Raw genomic sequence first — 23,286 nt, forward strand, 5'->3', positions numbered from 1 at the left:
TCACAGAACATAACGAATCAGGGATGCCTGCTAACATGTTGCAGCTGGCCCTGTGCCCAGCCACGATGGACTGGTAGTAGAGGGAAGGGAAGCCTGCGCCAAGTCCTGGATATCTATGTCCGCGAAGCCATCACTGGAAGAGGGAGAATAAAGTACAGTTGTGACTTGGGGGTTATTTTGGTTCGCTCTTTCTGACAAATTCCTTCTTAGATGGACAAAACCCATGTGCACTGCAGGTGGGGCAGATATAACATGTGCAGAGAGTTAGATTTGGATGGGGGTTTAATTTCAAAGTGAGATCTATACTGCAGTGTAAAAATAAAGCAGCCAGTATTTACCCTGCACAGAAACAAAATAACTCACCCAAATCCAACTAAAGATGTGTATTGTGCTACTACATTAGAATAGGAGAGATAAGTTCATGGTTCTTCGGTTCTGGTCTTCTGTAAGGAACCTTGAAGATCGAGCAGAACAGTGCCCAGGCCCATCGACCAAACTACAGCCACTGAAAAAAGGTGCAGCCACTACAGAACATGGAAGGGGTACCCAGCAGTTAGGTTCCCCCCCACACACACGCACTGCTTGCCCCTTCCCTCCGCACAGATCAGACCCAAGCAATAATGTGTAGTCACCCACCCTCTGTATTAGGACTTTATGGGATTAATCACCCACCCATGCGGTCTTGAACAAACGCTGACTGCACTGAGTGGTAAATAAGGATGCTCAACTAAAGTTCTCGGTTCAACAGTCTTCAGTGCAGCAATAAGAAATGTGTGAGGGGCGGAGGGACCATATAACCCTGGCTAGGAATAAGGGAGAGAATGGATGAGAGTTCCTTTACGTCTTACAGGTTTTACGGTCTATGTGGGAGGATTATTACGCTGCCAACATAAATGTTTTTATAAGCCGACCGTTATAAAGTCAGTGACAGACAGGAAGGACGCACGGCTACTACCCAGGAGATCACTCACCATTGTCCTCTGATTTTGGACTTAAGCTTTTCTTTGCCACTTCCGCGAGAGCCCCGAAGCCCAGCCCAACAGCCAAACCTGTACAAAAGAATTGCACCATTAATAAAAAATGCAAAGCAAGAAATCAGACAGAGCAGGAACGTGGTATGAGATCGAAAGGAGCTGGCTTACTTGTAGCATGGGCTATAAAATATTTCAGTGGATAGGAACCTGCATCCAGTTAACGCACCTACAGACCTCCACGAGTGGATCTAGTGCCTGTGATCGCACGTAAATGCCGGTACAGAAGATCATTTCATTAATAGAGGTCTATAAAACTAAAAGGTCAGGTGTGGCGGAACTTCAGCACTACCATTGGTGCTAGAAACTGCACCAATCCCAGGCGGCTTTTATCCCCTCCTAGACACTGATCCGCCTCCTAGGAGCGCACTTCCACCCTTGCTTCCCATTGTCGGTGCAGCTAACCTAAGTGAGCACATTACAGCGCACACAGAGGAACCGCAGGGACCCAGAGCAATCCCTCCCCCTCCTGCGGCCAAGAATCACGAACTAGGATCTTTTATTACATCAGGGCAACCGTTAATCCTGTCCTGGGTTATTCAATGTCCTTTCTGAATAAGGTAAAGAAACGGAGCTTGAACCACCTTACTTTGCATACATTAACCCCTTCAGTGATACTCCTGAGAATTTCTTATGGTTTGCTCCATTGCGCAGACTGGCAAATCCGTAAAATTCTCGGGAGTGCCACTGCCTGAGCTCCCTACTGCCGAGCAGTACAGCTGAGCTGAGCGCCGCTCTTCGCTTCAGCGGCTGCCCAGCCCTGCCTCCCTACCCCCTGCTGTGTGTGGCGTGATCTTGTAAAGTCACGCCGCACATAGCCAGGCTGCCGGGGGCAGGGCCGTGCAGCGGCTATCACACAGTTCAGCGGCGGCATCCGGACCCAGGGACACAGTGGTGTTTTTTTTTTTTAGGCAGCGCTCCAAAGATTAAAAAAAAAAACACAACTGAAGGGGTTAAACTTTGGGCCTGATTCACAGTCTTGTGCCCTAGACTGCATACACTCGCCGACCATCGAATGATTTCTCTCCTCTTCGGGGAATAAAAAAATAAAAGCAGTGAAAACCGACATTTCACAAGGAGATGGCCGAAAAGGGGACGGGTGCTGACATGTCAGGTTAGTTGCCCGCCCAGGCATCAGCCCACCTACATTCCCAGGGGAACAACCAGCAGTTTCATGGGGACACCTGTAAAATGCTGCTCTGGCCCGGTGTCCGACCCCGCCTGCCCCCTCTGGAGAGAACGACTAGGCGATCATGGAACTCCAAGCCATTCGCTCCAGGAATTTGCACGCAAGCGTAAACGTACGTGCACAAACCCCACACATCGGGGAAGGGTCTGAATTCAGCCCCCTACGAGCGTGTCTGAATCGGCCCCTTTGTTGGAGCTCAGTAAGCACTGCCAGCTGCAATGTTACTTTGCTGAAAACGAAACAATTTGAGTTATTTCATCTCCCCAATAATTAATCCTGCATGACTGAGCACCAGGCCTCAGACGTAACCGTATTATATGGCAATGACTCGCCACATAACCCAGTGGTGGTGGTGGGGGGGTAACTAAATAAGGGTAGGGAGCAATGCCCCTATTGTTACACGGACTTACTGGATGACGTGGTCAGTGCTGACCTTTGTCCGGGAGACGGAGCAGCAGAACGGTCTGCATTCAGCCATGTAATGAAACAGGCCGGTTACAGGCAGCCGTGTGTCTCATGCCCCAATGTTACCCAAGTGCTGGAACACATGCAGCACACCAGCAGCTCTGCCTGCAGCTGCTCACTGTAAATATTGCACAACTTTATCAAACTGGAAAATAAATACATTGAGCTATTGTCTGTACTGAGGTCTACTCAGACCTTCCCCGTATGGTGTCCGGGGGGACGCAGGAAGCAGATTATACTTCATTAAATAATGCGGCCAAGGAGTCATCCTGTTGGCTGCAATAAATAACTGCAGTTAATGGATCCCCTGGGGGCAATGCCATTAGCCCTGAACACCGGCAATTATCCGGAATTGTGATTCACGTGTCCCATTTTTTCCACAACAACAAGCAGGTCTTGGAATTTATCCCAGATCCCAATGTGCCGACACCGGGTTAATTTCTGCATAGTAACAATGGGCTATGATTGCGATATCAGCCTGTTTTTACAGTGCAGTGAATTACCGCTGACAATAGGATTCCCCTCAAGTCACGTCGTAACCACATGCAAATCTGCTCAGTGTACCGGGGTTGCCAGGCTGGGACTAGACACAAAGGAATTATATATAATCTAGTGTTCATTCCAGCACCCGCTAGCTTTGAAAATCCATGCAGTTCCTCTTCCCTGCCTGGGGTGTCGCTGTCTGCTATGGTGTTTCTAACACAGGGCCAGATGCACTAAGCTTCAAAAGTGATAAAATAGAGAGTGATAAACCACCAGCCAATCAGCTCATGCCTGACATTTTTCAAACAGTCTATGACATGGCAGGTAGGAGCTGATTGGCTGGCTGTTTATCACTCTCCAATTTATCACTTTTGAAGCTTAGTGCATCTGGCCCATAGTGTGGTCTGTAGATCAGCGCTGATATGCAAACCAGACATGTGCTAGAAACACCGCAGCAGACAGCGACACCCCAGGCAGGGAACAGGAACTGCATGGATTTTCAAAGATGGCGTGTGCAAGAATGAACACAGGTGTGCACTTATTACTGCCCTTATAAAACCAGCACCCAGAACGGTAACAATAATATAATATAGAGATCATAATTTCAAACTCTTAATAACCCACCACTAAATGTCATTGCACAGTAGACCAAAGTGTAACAGTATTTCATTACCTCCGAAGTTTGCCAACCTTCCAATCCGCGTCACTGGCACTTTCCTTTCACGTGCCCGCTCGCTGAGCTGAAAAACAAACAGCGTTTGTCAGAGGTAAAAGCACTGGCAGGGGATCAGCAAGGACTAGAGGCCGACTGTACGAGATGGGGCAGCATATAGCAGACAAAATAAATAGAACATGAGGAAATTTAGTGCACAACAAAAACCCCAGCATACGGGAAAGAGCAAAGCAGCAAGGATAAGGGTTCCTGGGGCACGGTGTGGTTAAATCAGATAGGAAAGTACCTGCATGTTGTAACCTGCAGAACAATGCTAATAGATTACAGAGCATATGGTGACACATGATCAATCCCTAGGACCGCAATCATGAAAAGGAAGCAAGGAAAGCTGAGAGCCCAGAAATACAATCATGGCTGACTATTGGTTGCTTAGAACGGAAGGACCAGGGGGAGAGGAGTCAGGTTCTGGACTGTCCTAGGAGCAGGCAGTAACGCATGTGGCTGCAAGCCGCAGCGGTTCTCACTCTAGCACCTAACACTGGGATTGACAAGAAATCCGGCTCGGTTTTCTAGTCATCAGCCTTTTCCAAGCATAAACGCAGAGCCCTGCAACCAATCACACAGGTGGGAAACTCACAGGTGTAACCAAGGCCAGAGCCCAAGCACTGAGACCTTCTGTGCAGTATACATGTTGATCCCACATGAAAGCACATGTCAACAGACAAAATGAGGACCTTGGTCTGATGGACTCACAAGGCTGCGAATTTTCGCAGTCTTGTGAGTCCATCAGATGCCGCCCTCCGCCAGCAGTGCCATACACCCCCTCTCACGCACGCAGTACCCCCCCACACGGCTGCGAATTGATGATTTACATAATCTTCCTTTCGTAGGTGGGGAGATATCATTCGATGGTCGCCGACCATAGATTGATTTCTCCCACACACACAGTTTAGAGCGACTCTATAGGTCTCTCTGAACTGTGCGAGGACAGGGCGGGCAGCCTACATCCGGTGATGTCAGCCGCCTGCCCCCCGCATGTCCGTCATGGCCTTCTTAGCATGAGAACGCCCATGAAACACTTGGCGTTCCCATATGCTAATGGCGCCCCCCACCCCCTGCTCGAGCTGTAGGGTGCGTGCACCCGGCGAACCGAAAGTTCGCTGTGGGTGCACGCACCGTCCCTGCACATGCGCAGAAACTCCCCTGCGCAGACGCAAAACATCGTTCGATCCGAATAAGGTCCTTAATTTGACGCAGAATGGCCGTAGACGATTAGGACTCCATTAACTGCCTTATGCAAACAAGGATTTGTGTGTCTGCAATTGGGAAGAACAGTTCCATGCATCATATGCCCCCCCCCCCATTCTTGTTGACACGCCATTAAGCGGGGCGGGCGCCACATGACAGCGCCCACCCTGTTCTCGGCCATTTCCAAGTCAAATAAAAAAAAACATTCAGTCCAGACAGAGCTGCGCATGAGGGAAAAAATAAATAAATTATTCGATGGTAGCGACCATCAAATTAATTTTTTTGCCCGAGTGCCCACATACAAATGGATGTGTAAACGTACACATCCCTTAACATGCCGGCGGGGACATTCACCTGCGGGGGAGGGGGGCTTTACCTGCTCGCTAAGCCGCAGATGTAAGCTGACCTGAATCAGGCCCAAAATACACACCAACTGCTTGTTTGTGACAATATAGATCCGTCACCGCTCTCCGCTTCTGCATCTCATTACAGATTAAAACGTTTACAAATAAATGAAACAAACCAAAATATTTAGAAAACAAAAGAAAGTTACCATCTGTTTATGGGGCTTGTGTTCCGGAGCGGCTTTCGCCTCTCTAGCTTTGTCAATGTCCTCAGCAGTCAGGCCGCTGACGGAAGAGCCATCCTGGTGAAAAGCCCTTCTCTGACCAGCAGCCGCAAAAGGTCCCGCAGTGTCTCGAACGCTGCCAAATAACGCCCCATTGTCTCTTTCTGGGTCCGGACGGGAGGAATAGGCTTTCTGGCCCCGGCTACTGGGAATACCGTGCGTCTCCTCTGCCTGCTCCATACCGGGAGCGTAGCTGGAGGAAGGAGAGTGCTCCATACCGGCGATCTCAGAGGTCGGTCCCGAAAAGTCATCCATATCCTCCACGGCGAGGTTCTCCTGCTGCGTGCCGATATCCTGGAACAGAATGTTATAAAGTCAATATTATTGGTCAGTGAGCAGAGCGCGTGTTCTTGGTAACCAACCGCCTAGTTCCATTTGACGGGCTGGTTAGATACAGGCTTGGACCGATCAGCGCTGGGCGGAATTCAGTCATTGATGCGAGAGATGACCGCGGCAGCGCTGGCAGTCTACATATATATCGCAATGTGGGCACTGCCCATAAATGAGGATACAATGTAATCTGTTTTCTTTCACAGGGATGTTGGATCTGGACAGAACTACCCGATCCCTAACGATTCTTACCTGCACTCGTCCCATGGCAGCGCTGAAACGTTCCTCCGCGGCCACTTGCCAGCTCCGAGCTACATTCAGTGCGTCATTGCCCAGAGCGACTTTCCTCAGCTGCCCCGTCTGCGCCTCCAACACCGCCTTACTGAGCTTAGCCAGGCCTCTGATCAGCATGGCCGCGTCCCCCGCCATGACGGCTGCTCACAGCGCTCCCACACCTGCGGGGACAAAGGAAGATTGGAGGAGTTCTGCGGCAATGCTGGGGGGGGGGGGGGGGGGGGGGGGTAGTAGGTTCAGAGATCATTTGCCTATAGATAAAAAAGGTTAATTACATTGAAGACCGCTGGCTGCATAGGCAAAATACTAATCGGGAGGTTTATAATACAAGGAGATTATTCTGGATTATGGAACGCTCAAGGAGGAAGGGGGGGGGGGCACGGGGGTGAGACATTGAAAGTTTATTTTATTCCTCAATAAATGCTGACACACTTATGTTAAGGAACAGGCATCTACCTGCCTGCACTCCCAGGGGGAGCGTCCATAAAAAAAGCACTGGGTATTCCTTTGCTACTGCCCACCCCCTTGCCTTCCCCTGTGAACGCCTCAGCGCATCCTGGGGGTCCTGCTTGACCGATTAAACCTGAAATCGGGCCCTATGTACATACCAGGTTAGAGGCAAACCTATCTATTAGTAACTAAACATTACAAGGATGGGGAACTTTTTTTTTGGTCATACTTCTACGTGGAGTCCGATTGGGTGCGGTAGTGTGCGCTGAGCGAGGCACCTGGTGAGGCTTGCCATGTGATAGTTTGCGCTACATTTATTGGGGGACCACATGCTCAGTTGTCAACAGTAACCAAAAAAAATAAAGATGAAAAACACAGGTGGAACTGGTGTCCATGTTGACCTATTGAACTAACTAGACACCGTTGAGCCTTTAATTCGAAACCTTCTTGATCCGCTCAGCAAAGAAACCAAGCACAACCACAAAGCCACTTAAGAGTTTCCTTGAGCCGGACAGCAGTCGCTATACCCAGAGCGCACTATAGTCATATTACACAAGCACCAGGTCAAAGCCTCAGGTCACTATTCTTCCTCGGAATCCAGAAGGGTTTTTAGTGGTTTAAACCCAGGCAATGAGCCATGGAAACGATTCTTACCCTGATTTTTCAACCCAGGCAGGGGAGGCTGCCATTGCGCGTCCTGCTGCCCACCCGGCCGCCACTGAAAGCCCCAATAATAAAATATAGGTACCCAACCTTTATAATGACACGCGCAGCCATGACATTCCCTGCATAACCTGCCCTCAGATTTATTTCATAAACCAACTCCATAGGAAACCCATTTGCAGAGCTGCTGACCTCCGGGAGTTCCTGTGCAAGAGACTGGAATGTAAACTTTCCTTAGGCCTCAGGCTAAATGAACGCATATCTCCAGGGCTGTACACCACGAACAACTGGAGTCACCTAAGGCAACGTCTACCACAGTAGCTGCGGCATGTGCTAGCTATTTGCATGCTTATATATTACAGTGCACTTAGCGCAATGGTTTTGGAATGCAGAGCTGGGGGTACCCGGGAGGTGTTCTAGGAAGCAGAACACAGACACGGAGGGCAAGCTTGCATCCAGAACATTAACACTTATGATATTGTAAGGAACCTAAATCCAAAGACTTCTTCCAGGCAGATATTACTGGATCATCGGTAGTTGCAGAGGGCACAGATAGTACCCAACAGATACTTAAAAAAATACGTAGGCTCAGCTGGAAAACAGAACTTGACACTTTTGTTCCAAAACTGTTCACTGCTAATTATCACCCATGTTATTCACAGGCAGCAGAACACGTGCCTCAATCACTTTATTGCTGTATAATTATTCTATCAGCACATTGGGACCGGCTCCAAGACAAAGGAATTCTGCTAGTACCTGTAGTAAATAACTAAAAGAATGAAAGTATAAATGTATCCTTGTAACTGGGCCTTAGTGCACTGGTTCCCGGCAGCTCATGTTTTAGGGATATCCCTGTTTGTGCATTGATGGTATAACCAAACTGACTGAGGTACTAATTAAGTCACCTGTGCCTAAGGACGGATATCCTTAAAACCTGGACAGTTCAGGTGCCTTGAGAACCATGTTTGGAAACCATTGCAACGGCTAGTTAAAAGGACTGTGCTAGTCAGTCTGCTTGCAGAGACCCTCGTTAATTACAGTTCCATTGTTTGCATCCTCTTCCCCATAGTTACATCTGTTCTAGAATGTTATTAAGATACATAATGCTTGAATGTTCCTGACAGCACAGATGTGTTGCACATTGGTGTGCCCCCAGGTCAAAGGGATTTATTTGTGAGCGTTGCCTGTATAAGTTTTTGTCCCCCTCCCCACCCACACCATAACCTTTGCCAAGTGAAAGTGTGAGTCTGCACCAGGAAAAAAACACAAATGTGCAGAGCAAATCCACTTGTTATATATATTTTATTTGCAAGCAGTGAAATTCCCTGCTGTAGTTGCATGTAGACCACTAGAGCTGACCAGAGTCCATTTCATATTGCAATTGCTAGGATTTTAGTCTATATCCAGGTCCGGGACATGGTAGAATAGAGCGTTCTGTGCAAGCGGTCCTGGCAATAGAACCCGTAATAGCCGTTTATAAAGCTGAACACGATGTCTGGAAGTGCCAACATACCAGCAACACCGAGGTAAACACGTACTGAATGGGGGGACAGGCCGGTGATTATGGTCATTTGAAAGGGAACTTTTGCTCATGAATGATTGGCTCACAGGACTGGCGGGCCAGACTCGCAGCATCTGTATATAACCGGCCAGGCTGAAGTACAGGAAGGGTCCGGATCGCTAGCACGAATATATAAATAAAAGGAGAAATAGGACGGCACAAGAATAAAGACAGGAAAAGGAAGCTGGTGCAAGCATATACCACAGTGGTGCTCGAATACCTTACAATTGGTAAGGTAGGCAACATGCAGGAGGAGCCCATTCCATTCAGTACCCACGGCCAACATACTGTAGGTCTACGGTCAGGGGGACACATGTTGGCAGTGGGTATGAATATAAAGGGCTCATCCAGTATGTTGCCCACTTGGGTATGGGTCATACCCACAATGAAGGTCGACATACATTCGATCGATCACTAAAGGTTGACAGCTGAAATAGGTCGAGATGGGCGAAAGGTTGACACATGTATTAGGTAAATAGTCGATATGCGGTTTTCATTACCCAAATGTTAAAGTAATTTTACATGGACACCGTATCAGTGTACAGTGAGCGCTCGCCATGCTTCGGGCACGGTTCCTCACTGCGCCCGGCACACTATTGTATTCTCCCACCACATCGTAGTGGATGGTAGGGTATGAAATACCGCCTGTCGGCACAAAAAAAAAAACACAAACAAAAAAAGGTACTTGTTTAGTTTCACGGCGGCAGTATGGCCGCCGTGAACTTCCGGCTGCTGCGCTCACTAAACTATCAAAAATAAGGTAAATAAACGCTATGCCAATGAAGATAGTTCATACCCCTACTATCCACATTGGCATAGAGGTCATTTTAGATAGCGTGGCGAGCGCAGCGAGCCACCGAGCCCGCAGCGTGGGCGAGCAAAGCGAACCCCGCAAGGGGACTCTGACGCACGGCCGCTGCCGCCGTGAAACTAAACAAGTACCGTGTTTTTTTGGTACTTGTTTAGTTTCACGGCAGCAGCGGCCATGCGTCAGAGTCCCCTTGCGGGGTTCGCTTTGCTCGCCCACGCTGCGGGCTCGGTGGCTCGCCATGCTATCTAAAATTAACTCTATGCCAACGTGGATAGTAGGGGTATGAACTACCTTCATTGGCATAGAGTTTATTTACCTTATTTTTGATAGTTTAGTGAGCGCAGCAGCAGCCGGAAGTTCACTGCGGCCATACTGCCGCCGTGAAACTAAACAAGTACCGAAAAATTTTACATTTTGATGTTTTCTATGAGAAAACCTCTGGATGCGATTTTGACTGTGCAATTTTTTTTTTTTTTAGACAGGTCAAATGTGCACATTTTACCGCAATTCGAACGTTACTACATGTGCAAATTTGGTAAACGTAAATTGCACATGTATTAATGGCACCCTTTAACATTTTGTCCCTAGTGTGTATGTGGCTTTACAATGTTCTTACTTTTGGTCCCAACTCCCACCTCTCGGAGAAAAGTGACCAGGCCAATCCACTTCCCATGATGCATTTCTTCTTCACAACAGGACGTTTGCACAATGCTGCTGAATTGGGCGACCAGGGGGGAAGTTATCTGAGCTATGTGGCAATACCTCTGCTATCACTGGTGCACTAATCCAACCAGCGTCCCTACTGTATTCATAGCTTGTGCTGACAGAGGTCACATACACATTACTGGCTTTACCTATCCCAGAGCAAGATAACAGCGGCTTATCTGCCTGGAGAACATAACGGCACAGCTCGCCGAGTTATTTATAGTGCGGACAGTAATGCTAAGCGCCTGCCGGGGATGCTGCTTTAATGAGGCCTGATCATACAGGACTGGGCACAGGAGCTGACAATCTAAAATAAATTCTAGTAGATGGCTGTATAACAGAGCGTCAGTCACTGACTTTTGGGGATAGGCGACTGATTTCTTAAGTGTCCGTTTTCCTGGTCAGTCGCCAACGCCACATCCAGCGCAGAAGACAATATTGCCGCCTTCCTGCGCCCTTCGCTTTCTCCCCTTTCATTATGTGCTGGTAAATAATTAAATGCTCGCCAGCCTAATCCTATTAGCCGGCTTTACACTAGACAGAGCCAAGTCCATCATACTATTAAGGAGTTATTTAAGTTAAAGCTATTTGTGGAACTGGAGACCCAGCGAATAAGGCCGATGGGAGACAATATCTAGGTTTTTAGTGGTTTTACATGAAGTCTGCTAGACAGAATCATTTACTAATAGTATATCCCTTTTTCATTTAATATAGAATAAGCCGTTTCCCCTTCTCCCACCCAGATCCTGCTGCTAAGTGACACATATATACAGATCTGTACTGGATATGGGGGATCAGAGTCATATATCCAGAAGGAGCTTCTGAACAATGCAAGCAAGTCTCATTAATACAGGTGTCCGCACAAGTCTCTTCTAACAGATCTAGAACGGTTCCTAGTTTACTACACGTACTAGCACTGCACATTGCTGCCACTGGAGGAACATCAGACTAGAGACGGAGCGGATTACATATTACACTTGGTGATTAGATTACGTAGAGAAGCTATTACTAGCACACGTTACTCAGTCACCGATGGGCACGTTGTGCTATAGCAAGAGATGTAATACAATAGCTGTATACTCCCACACAGCAGGGTACAGCACACCGAGATAGAGTCACCCATATCCGATAGACAAAATATTTTGAGCGCGACTGAAATTGTGACACCTAGGGTGGCCAATCCTGGGGCATTTTACCAATCAGGGGATTGAAGATATAAAGAATTCTATAGATTGTAAGCCTGCGTGCGGGGCCTTCGTACCAATTTCAAGCTTCAAACGGGCACTGAAAACTCACCTATTCATCAAAGCGTACCCTTCCACTGTGTGAACTAGCTGGTTCTCCGACCCCTTGCCTGTTTATATCCTGCTATCTAGCCACAACCCACTCGCTTGCACCTCTTGTAATCTGTCTGTCTCCCCTTCCTACTAGATTGTAAGCTCCTCCGAGCAGGGTTCTCTTCCCTCCTGTTGTTAAAGCCCACTTCTCTTCACATGTCACTCACAGCTCTCCTATACTCCAACACTCAGTGACCATCTTTGTCCACATACTCCTCTCCATCATTGGCCTCAAGCCTCTAGTTGTATGTTGATTGAGTCCTCACTACTTACATTTAAGCTGTAATGTGTATTGAACTGTGGCGCTCTTTATTTGTACTCTATTTTTGTTATTTAGTCAATGTTATGCCAAGTTTTGTCTCCCTGTATTGTTCCTTTGTACGGCGCTGCAAAACACTTGTGGCGCCTTATAAATAAAATTATAATAATAATAATAATAATAATAATAATAAATTTAACGTTAACTGACCAGTTTGATTTATCCCTATCTCCAACTGCAAAGCGCAATGGAACTTGCTGCGCTGTAAATAACTTAATACGTTAATAAATTAATTATCCATCCAAAATAAGTTTTATGGTGTCAATGTCGACATCCCCCCCTAATTATTGTGGTGTGTACCCCCACATGGCACGCTTTGGGCATGGTGTCTCGCTGTGCGTGGCACAATTCACCATTCCCAATCATATTCCACATGGATCGTAAAGCCTGAAGAAGTCCAAAGAAAAAAAAAATATTGTTAAAAAGTCATGTGGACCTTCTCAGGCATCAACCACTGCGGTGCTGACCTATTGCTTGTGTCAACTCCACATGATATCATTAGCGAGTGCCCACTTCTACAAATTCTGTATGTGACCCTTGGATTTTACATGGTTACCCTGAGAAAGCACCTAACTAGTACTGGATGTTGATACAAGCGCAGGTGTATATAAACATATTATGATTTGGCCGATCAGTGTGTATATACACACACACACACACGAGAGCTAAATAAATATTATGTATACACACACACACGCTACATGTGGCAGTGGTATATAAACAGAATGCTTTAATAGTAGTATTTTGGATAAAGACAATGCTGAAATAACCTCACCCCAATAACACCCCCCTGCCCCCCAATACACACCTTACAAGGAGCATGCACTTGCCCTACATAAAAAAAATATATATATATATAAAAAAAAAAAAAAAAAAAATTTCCTATATTCTTATATGGGAAGCAGCATAACCAGTTTGCTAACAAGAGTAGAAACTACCAGACTGACTATTCTAGAAAACAAAGTTACATATCACAAAAGCATAATAATAATTATTCGCCAGGCCCAGGGCTGGATAATTCCCAAGATATCGCTGGCCTGGAATCTGTGTTTTCCGCCCCTTGGCTTAACAGTGCCATGGCTTTGTACAGGTATAAGATTTACGGAAGCAATGTCTATTTGCAAGTTCCTTTGAGGAAAAGGGGGGTAATTGGGGACTCTCCGTTTCCAGAGCAACATAAGTGTTTGCAGGAGAGCAGTCTAACGTCCCTCACTCCCCCCTCCTAACAAGGGCACCCAGCCAACAACAATACAGGTCTGCAAAACGCCAGCGGCACAAGGGCAGACCAACCCAATGTGGAAAGGGCATGGGGGGGGGGGGGGGGGGCAGGAACACCCCTCCCTAAACCCTGCTCAGTCCATCCCCAAAACAACTAATGTCAAAAGCAGAACTTCCATTGAGATATGTGCTACTGACATGGGGATGCCAGGACACGCCTGTTGAGGGGGAAGACACCCCTCCTAAACCCTGCTCAGACCATCCCAAAAACAACTAGTGTCAAAAGCAGAACTTCCATTGAGATATGTGCTACTAACATGGGGATGCCAGGACACGCCTGTGCACACACACACACACTCCATGATATGTGCTAGAGACATGGGGATGGCAAGACAACTGTGCACATAAGGCTGTTCATTCCGTATTAGCAATTAGAGTGCAAGCTTCATGTTCAGAGTCCTGCCCCCCAACGGTGCAGGCGTCTGTTGGCAACACCATACAAAGTCCCTATGGTAAAAGCACAGATTAAAAGTCAATTTCCTAAAGCTATGTGCACACTGCACAATTTTATTTTTTTTAACAATTTGTTGGTGCATGGTAACGATAAATCATCCACATCATATAGTGTCTATGCACGCTTGTCCGGTTGTTAGCGACATCCTCTGGTCAGCCCTACATGCAGCTCAATCGGAGATCGCCAAGGGCCACATACACCTGGACGTGGCCGCTGACTATATATCCTTAGGTCTATTGCAAGACTGTACATTGTGGAAGCACTAGGTCGTTTGTCCGGGAGTTCAAGGGAAATCACAGACGACTTTTGGAGGATGGGCCGACAGTCGGGATCCCAACTGACAGGGGCTATTCTCCCAAGTGGGGGTCCCCCCATAGTCCCCATACAGGGTGAATAGAAACTGTGGCGAGAGCAGCTTTTTAGCGCTCGGACAGTCATACCACACATGACCTCGTATTGTTTGTACATTGTATAGTGTGTACCCAACATTCCGCAATGGCTGCACTACTTGGCACATTATACTGTATATATTTCTCCATGATAGGAGACAGATCGAAGTCTGGAACCTAAACCCACTTTTGTTCTTCTTTCATGTATAAGCCTCTATGTAGATCTATAGCTCTCCACCACTCTGTGTAGTAGAGCCTTCAGCGCTGACGCACAGCTGACACTCTAGTCCATGTGCCCAGGTAGAGCAGAGGACAAACAAGGTCATCACACTTGCCAAGGTCAAAGTCCAAAGGGCGCACAAACAGCAACACCGCCGCTGGCATTTAAGTGGTGATGCTAGCAACTTTGGTACAACTGCAGACTGTAGAGCTGATCGTGACATTGCCGGCCTATACCGTCACCGCAGTGTGCCACAGAGGTGTACTAAGGCAGCATTGTGCGCCACAATAGCGTGTCCTAGATTCACAGCTCCCCCTGGCAACATCTCCCCTGGACTATGCCAAGAGTCATAAGAGACTAGGGAGGGGGGAAGGAAAAAAAAAAACAACTTTACAGCAGTGATCCTTATGCAGACAGAAAGGGGGACACCCCCCAGTATGCAAGCCCCATACATCCTATGTACAGTACCTGCCTGCAACTGCTCCCAGATGGCGCAGCATGGGCACAACCATATATGAAGGGCTAAAATGGGCATTAATGCACAACTGAGATAGCTGATCTTACATAAGCAGCAATTATATTATATATATATATATATATATATACACACACACACAGTGAATTGTATAGCCTTTACCAAGCAATAGACAGACAGACAGACATGCACCACTGCAGCTGACTGATCTATAAGCATTGCTCACACCAGACCCCTCTCCCGGCATAATGCATGGCATATAGAGCCACCCCACCTACCCGTGCCCGAACCCGGGACTCTCCTCCGCCTTCTCCTGTGGTCTCCTCTCCGCCACGAGGTGCTGCTCGCTCGGTGTGTTTACCAGCTGCTGCGTGCACACAGACACCCATCCCCCTGGCAGTCCCGCCCCTTCTGCGCCTCGCCGCCCTGCTACTGGCTCACCAGGCACGCCGCTGTCACGGGCGCCCAGGGTATTGGACGGAGTCACTGACAGTCACCGGGGAGCGTGCCCGAGGCATGCGCCTGGGAGTTTCGGCCAATGGGCAAGCGCCGCTATGTGGGTGGGCGTGGTCAGCCAGGGAGAGCGGCAACAACAACAGGAGTCGGCGGCGGCGCCAGCCAATCACAGCGCAGTAATGTTAGTCTGTCAGTCTGTCTGAGGAGAACAACTTGAAGTGTTCAGTGAAGTGGCAGTCAGGTTCCCTCAGTGAGTCAGTCAGTAACTCATTAATACACAAAGGGAACACAGTATTAGTTATGTGCTAAAATTGTCCCCATTTTCGACATAGATATGTCCCAATTTTTAAGACAGCACCAAATGCCCCTTACTTTGCCCCGTTTACTAAAGCTTCTAAAATTGAAGAGATGTTGCCTATAGCAACCAATCAGATGCAATGCGATGTGATGCGATCAGGACCTAGTTCAAAAAGTATGTGCAGCACATACTTTTTGATCTGTGCAATGGGATGTTCGCTGGCGCGTGTATGGGCACCTTTAGTGCTTGAGGGCCAGATGTACTAAGCTTGGAAAGTGATAAAATGGAGGGTGATAAACCACCAGCCAATCAGTTCCTACCTGCCATGTTACAAGCTGGGTTTGAAAAATAACAGGAAGGAGCTGATTGGTTCGTGGTTTATCACACTCCATTTTATCACTTTTCAAGGCTTAGTACATTTGGCCCTGAGTGAAGTATCTAGATTGAAGATAGATTTGTATTGTCTAGATAGGGTGACACCAATCAGGGCTGGGCAATAAGCTGCCCTCCAGCTGTTGATGGACTACGCATCCCAGCCTGCCTTGCATCAGTTTCAGCATGGCCAAATAGAAAAAAGGCAAGGCATGCTGGGATGTGTAGTTCATCAACAACTGGGGAGGCTGCTTATTGCCCACTCCTGCACTATATGGTCAACATGTATTAGGTCGACAGGGTCAAAAGTTTCACAGGTAAAAGGTAGATTGTAAGCTTGCAGCAGGGCCCTCCTACCTCCAAGTCTGTCTGTTGTTACCCAGTTTGTCTTATCACTGTCTACTATTGTAAAGTGCAACGGAATCTGCTGCGCTATATAAGAAACTGTAAATAAATAAATAGACAGAGATTAAGGTCAACGGGTTAGAAGGTCGACAATAGTTGATACATTTTTCTACTTTTGCTTAGTTCACCATTCACTTGGACTACGATTGGGAATAGTAACTAGGGATGCATTATTTCAACGCCAGGATTCGGGATTAAAAAATGCTCAATACTGTGATTCCCGGGATTGGCCTCCCTAATTAAAAAAATGCAGGTAGTGTGTCTGGGAGTGGGAGCGGTACAACAGTCTGGATGGGATCGGCAGTGCTGGGTGCAGCGAATGGCCTGTGCAGCGTGACCTCTGACTGCACAGCGGGATTGGGAGCTACTAATGACGCTGCCCGGTATTAGGCTGCGCATCACGTAAATTTTAGGGACAAATCCCAGGATCAGCCACCCTAATAGTAACCTTGACTGAAATGTGGTGAGGGAAGCGAGCCCTCGAAGGTTGACGTTTGATATAATTGTGGTCAAATATCATGAAACATAGAAAACAGGGTTGCCTACCCTCCCGGAATTGTCGGGAGTCTCCCGAAAATCGGGTCCCCCTCCCGGAAAGGTGGGCAACCCTCCGATCCGCGGGTCTCAGAGGGGGGGGGGGGGGGGGGGGGGTGGAGCTAAAATGTCACAATCACATAATTTTAGCCCTGCCCCCTCCAGAGATCTGCGAATTCAGCTATCTTACCTCATGGAGGCGGGGGTTGTTTTTTTTTTTGTTAAACGTTTTTATTGTATTTTTCAATTATTTAGTACATAGAAAACAAAATGTACGGACATTGTGAGACATAACAACCATATGTTAAAGTATTGGTACATCCATGTATCGATTTGTTCAGAAAACAGGGAATATTGTCATACATATATTAATATACACAGAGTTACTAGAGCGTTGTTTTGCTTATGGGTCCTCATTATTTTATAGTAGACGATCTTCGGAGTAATTCTGTTATTTAATCTGTTATCAGTTTGGATTAATAAAAGTTAAAATCACGTATACCTGCGATTAAAGACTCAATGGTTTGATGATTTTTTTATTTTATTTTTTTTCTCCCCTCTCCTGGTGAGGATCAGGTTAATGTGTAATATAGCCAGAGTTTTAATAAGGAACCAATGGTATAGGGCCACGTTGGGTCCAAATCTTAGTGGGCCTACATGGATTCCAGTTACTGAAATTCTAAAAAGATCTAGTTTTCAGTCTCACAAAGTATTAAATCTTTCATACTTATCTAATAAACATAGCAGGGTAGATGGGGTGGGTAAGTATTGGGAGGGTAAGGGAGGGGGGGGGGGGGGAGACGTCAGACAAAAACAGAATTAATTAAAGGTCTTTATCAAAATTATCCGTTAGAAAGGTTCTGAAGACACGGCTTACTCCTCGTCTTGCTGTCAATGGAGGCGGGGTTTTATGACACCACGATCAAGCCCCACCCCCAGAGCTGCTGCTGAAAGACTCCTCCCGGGGCTTATCCCTGAGAGGAGATTCTTAAAGTTGGCAACCCTGATAAAAACTGAAACCCCAAAAAAAAACTTCTGTGTCAACATTTTGTACCTTATATATGTCAAGCATATGGAGTCGACCTATTCCTTGTCTAATGACTGTAGATTTTCTATGCCACACCCCTCCAGCGATGCGTTTTGCTAAATCCCACTAAAAGTAAGGTTACAGTTTGTATCTTGCGTTGCGCTTGTTGTTCCAGTGCAAACAGCAGATACCCTGTCACTGTGGGCCTTATTCTAGTTCACTCTTTCTGACAAAATCCTTCTTAGATGGACAAAACCATGTGCACTGCAGGTGGGGCAGATTTTACTTGTGCAGAGAGCATTAGATTTGGGTGGGGTTTTACTTCAAAGTGAGCTCTATATTGCAGTGTAAAAATAAAGCAGCCAGTATTTACCCTGCACAGAAACAAAATAACTCACCCAAATCTAATTCTCGCTGCACATTTTACATCTGCCCCCCTGCAGCGCACATGGTTTTGTCCATCTAAGAAGGATTTTGTCAGAAAGAGTGAACTAGAATAAGGCCCTGTATCGGCAGCTCCCATAGAAGGTAACTGATTGAGATAATAAGCGGCACCCGGGAATTGGCGATAGCAACAGCTCCTTCTGCACAGCACAAGATAAGCTGCAGCACCACCCTTAGCTAATATTATGAAGGCTTCAGGATGTTTTGTTCTTGGATGTCACTGTTACACTGAAGGTGGAGCTCCAGCTGGGAAAAAGTTTGTTTTTCTCAAGTGACAGAACAAGTAGAACAGGTTGTATACAGCATACCTCCCAACTGTCACGATTACAGCGGGACAGTCCCGATTTTCGGGTCCTGTCCCGCTGTCCCACCCGCGGCAGGCATTGTCCCGCTGCGGGGGGTGGCAGTTGGGAGACCCCCCAATCTAATAGAATAGACGCTGTGCGCATGCGCACAGCGTCTATTCTCGTATGAAAATGAGGTTGCGGCTAATTAGCATAAGCCGCACCCTCATTTGCATACGCCCCGCCCCCTTTTTGGGAGCTCGCGCGGCGAGTGTCCCTATTTCCCCAACACAGAAGTTGGGAGGTATGATACAGGTGGTTCCTATTGGAGAAAACATGCCCCCTTGGAGACTGCTTCTTACAAACCCGCTGGATCCGCCGTCCCTAGCACAAAGTACCGTTGTTTGTTACCTTGCACATGCGCTGGACCCAGAGGCGTAACTACTTTTTTGCGCCCCCCCGCCAGACATTTCGAGGGCCCCCCCCGAAATATTAACCCCCTCCTTACCCGTACCCATTGCCGCCGGCGCTTCTGCCTCTAACCCGACACACAGATCTGTGTCGGGTGACGGGCGGTCCCCGGCTCCGGCTGCAGTGCTAATATAATAACAGACACTCGGAAAATGGCTGCCCCCATACAGCATTATGGGGGCAGCCATTTTCCGAGTGTCTCTTATTATATTAGCACTGCAGCCGGAGCCGGGGACCACCCGTCACCCGACACAGATTTGCGTGTCGGGTTAGAGGCAGCGGCGCCGGCGGCAATGGGGTAAGGAGGGGGAGGGCAGGAGTCGGGACCAGGTGGTAAATATAGTCCCGCAGACCCCCCAGGCGCCCACTCCTGCCTAGCGCCTCCCCGCCACCGCGGGGGCTGCGGGACTATAGTTAGGCCACTGGCTGGACCTGCATCGTTGGATGCACTACAGCTGCCGACTGTCAGGGATTGATAATCTGCTGTCATTTGGGGACCTCGTCTCCCAAAACGGACTCTGGGCTTCCCCTTCTCCCTTCCCTGCCTCCTATGGTTCTGTGTCCTAGGAACCTGTTCTGCTGCAGACACAGTGACACACCCTTTCCAAATAACTTCAAAATAAGACTTTTATTAACTATGTATTCCCTTCAGCCCTCATTCTTTGAGTGGATGTCATGTTTTGCATCTCCTGATATACTCTGTGCTGCTGGGGACACAGGCCTTGCCACATGCAGCCTTGTAAACACCAACTTTAAGGGGAGTTAATAATGGGGAAAAAGCAGATCACTTTCCTATACATGAAGGGCCTGATTCAGACCTATCCGCTAGACTGTGCATCCTCGCAGCCTAGCGGACAGGTAAGCGCACCCCCGCTGCCCGAATTCCCTCACTAGCTTGCAACCACCCGGATGAAAAATAATTTGAATGATTTTTTTTCTCTCCATTCGTGGATAAAAGTAATGGGGTATATACACGGGCCAACCCGGCAGCCTTCGATACTGATTCAATATCAATGACCGTCAATTACTAGATTTATCCAGCATGCTGAATATTAATGCCCGGAGGCGCGCGGGGCTGTGCATCGCTATAGCCCCTACAAACGAACCGATGTAGGGGAATTTTCTAAGCGATCAAGTTAGATGGCTTAGAAAATGCCCTGAAATAGCCTTGTGTATAGGCCTCCGGGGAGCGGAGGGGAAATCGGGGCCTAATGTATGGGGCGGTAAGAGACGCTGGGCCACATGATCACTATCTCAGTGTGAGTTTGTGAGCTTCAGCCTCTAGTAAATGAAGGCTGGGATGGTGGGTTTTCTTATCAAAGAAAGTCATTTCAAAATAAGAGTGCATGGCCACGCCTCCCGTGATTAGGCCACACCCCCTGACAAGTACCTGGGCTCGGATACTTTTTTTACTGTCCTGCCCACCACCTTTCCCATATTTACCCCAGCAGCAGGTTCGCTCTAATGTCTGTTGTCTCTCCCTATCCTCTCTGTTGGGGTGCACGTACAGGCTTACACTGCACATGCATTGAGGAGACAAGATAATTCCAAAAATGAGTCCAGGTTAGGTCAATCATTAACTGGGTGCTGGAATAAAAACCAAAATACCCAGCTAGACGCCAGTCCCAAGAAATGCAGAATAGCCGTTTTTGCGCTACAAATTCAAATTTCTCCCAACAATGGGCCTTATTCTAGTTCACTCTGACAAAATCCTTCTTATATGGACAAAACCATGTGCACTGAAGGGGGGCAGATGTAACATGTACAGAGAGAATTAGATTTGGGTGAGTTATTTTTTTATTCTGTGCAGGGAAAATACTGACTGCTTTATTTTTACAGTGCAATATAGATCTCACTGTGAAGTAAAACCCCACCCAAATCTAACTCTCTCTGCACAAGTAACATCTGCCCCACCTGCAGTGCACATGGGGCCTTATTTTGGTTCACTCTTAGAGGCAAATTCCTTTTTAGATGGGTAAAACCATGTGCGCTGCAGGGGGCCAAATGTAACATGTGCAGAGAGAATTAGATTTGGGTGAGTATTTTGTTTCTGTGCAGGGAAAATACTGGCTGCTTTATTTCTACACTGCAATATATATCTCACTTTGAAGAAAAACCCCACCCAAATCTAATTCTATCTGCACATGTTATATCTGCCCCACCTGCAGTGCACATGGTTTTTTCCATCTAAGAAGGATTTTGCCTCTAAGAGTGAACCAAAATAAGGCACATGGTTTTGTCCATCTAAGAAGGATTTTGTCAGATCAAAGATTGAACTAGAATAAGGCCCAATGGCACTCAGGAGTGTTGGGGTATGGAACAGACCATCAGGATGATCCTGTGTGCAAGGTTCAAACAATGTATCAGCAATAAATTAGAACCCCAGGCTGCTAAAATATGGTGGTGACCAGGGGGGATTAACCAAAGCCTTATAGATTTTGGCCGTAGTATATATTACAGGCAAGTATTAAAGCCTCACATCATTTTGGCAATATATTGTTCCAATAAGTCACTGAGCTGTTTTTGAAAAGTCACAGTAGGATCTTTGTTAAGCAAAAAACAGAAGTAGCGCTGGTCCGACGTTCCTTTTCCATGTTGTATTCTTGTAAATCCTGGATCACTAAATCGCCTCCTTTGTTGGCTGGACGGAAAATAAGATGACTATTATTAGTCTGTACGGCTCGATGCTCCTCCTTGTTGAAGTTATGCCGCGTACCTGCTCATTTTCATGTACAAGGATAAATACTTTGTTCAAGTTTTTTTGCTTTGGAAGTAAATCCGGCAGTGGTTCATGGGAAGAACACATCCTAAAACCATAGAAATTTGTGAGTCTCGACAGGTATTTTCTTCCCAACAGTCCTGATGAAGGCAGAGCAGTCTCAGTTATGCCCCTTTCAGACCGCACATATTAACTGGTATATTGCCGTTTTTTTACCGTTTCAAAACGGTAATATGTGCGGTCTGAAAGGTCCAGAGTGAATTTACCGTTTTAAAATAACTGGTATTTTAAAACGAAAAAAAGCAGGGTCCTACCCGTTTCAGACCATTTTTTTTTTTTGCGGTCTGAAACGATACCCAGGCAGCAGTGAGCACTATTGGTCCCCAGTACCGTGCATATTTAATGAGCCGACCGCTCATTACATATGCATATATGTAATGAGCGGCCGGCTCATTAAATATGCACGGCAATGGCTCAGAGGGGACCAGCAGCCTCAGATACCGGGGGATGAGGGAGGCGCACTTACAGCTGCTGGCGCGGGTCACCCCAGACAGCTCTGCAAAAGCATCGGGTACCTCTCCCATGTCGAAGACGCCAGAAAGAAGCTGGGAGTGCAGAATAAGGTCTCCTGGTTGGGCAAAGTGACAGACCCATTTTTTAAAAACGTTTTCAAATACAGGGTCAAAGCCAGTTATGCGGTCTGAAAGCAGCATTAGAGGCGTGTTTGATTGCTTGGGATCATGGAAGCCTCAAAAAAAAAAAAAAAAAGAACATATAAGAAACATATAATTTCTTTAAAATAAACAAGAGTAGCTGCAGATATTTGTGCACATTTAAAAAGTTTTTTTTTTTTTTTCTTAAATCACCTCTCCTCCTGTTGTGTCCCTTTCTTTTTGGGCCCAATAGTTCATCCAATTAATGGGTGTAGAGCAATGTTACTTCTGCTACTTCCTCCACTCAGGTTAGGGGAAGATGGCATTCCTCCATAAAGATCTTTGGTGCACTGAAATGGAATATCTAACATCCTGCGTCACATCTTCCTGGGATATACAGTGTTATATGTAAAGACCCATACACAAACTAGTTGATTTTCAGCTGAAAACCAAAATCGCTCTAAACAGCCGTTTTGTGCGATTTTCAGCGAAAGTTGCCTAGTGTGTATGCCCCAGCGACAGGTGACTAGCGATGATGTGGGAGCGCACATCACCACTAGTCGTCTGTCGCTGGGAAATACACACTAGGCGACTATATCAGCTGAAAATAATCAACTAGT

General features: G+C 47.0%; 1 protein-coding gene across 1 annotated transcript in view; it reads right to left on the minus strand.

The window, feature by feature from the left end:
* Nucleotides 1-15,438, minus strand: part of COQ8A (coenzyme Q8A) — a 41,536-nt gene extending 26,098 nt beyond the window's left edge. The window contains exons 1-5 of the mRNA XM_083175528.1: nucleotides 15,282-15,438; nucleotides 6,300-6,502; nucleotides 5,643-6,011; nucleotides 3,842-3,908; nucleotides 972-1,049 (exon numbers count right to left, since the gene is read on the minus strand). Of these exons, the coding sequence (XP_083031654.1) occupies nucleotides 972-1,049; nucleotides 3,842-3,908; nucleotides 5,643-6,011; nucleotides 6,300-6,476 (691 nt within the window). The 5' untranslated portion in view covers nucleotides 6,477-6,502; nucleotides 15,282-15,438. The remainder of the gene's footprint in view (nucleotides 1-971; nucleotides 1,050-3,841; nucleotides 3,909-5,642; nucleotides 6,012-6,299; nucleotides 6,503-15,281) is intronic.
* Nucleotides 15,439-23,286: the final 7,848 nt, after the last annotated feature.

The sequence above is a fragment of the Crinia signifera genome, chromosome 3 (assembly GCF_055691185.1).
Source record: "Crinia signifera chromosome 3, ASM5569118v1, whole genome shotgun sequence".
In the NCBI taxonomy this organism is placed as follows: Eukaryota; Metazoa; Chordata; class Amphibia; order Anura; family Myobatrachidae; genus Crinia; species Crinia signifera.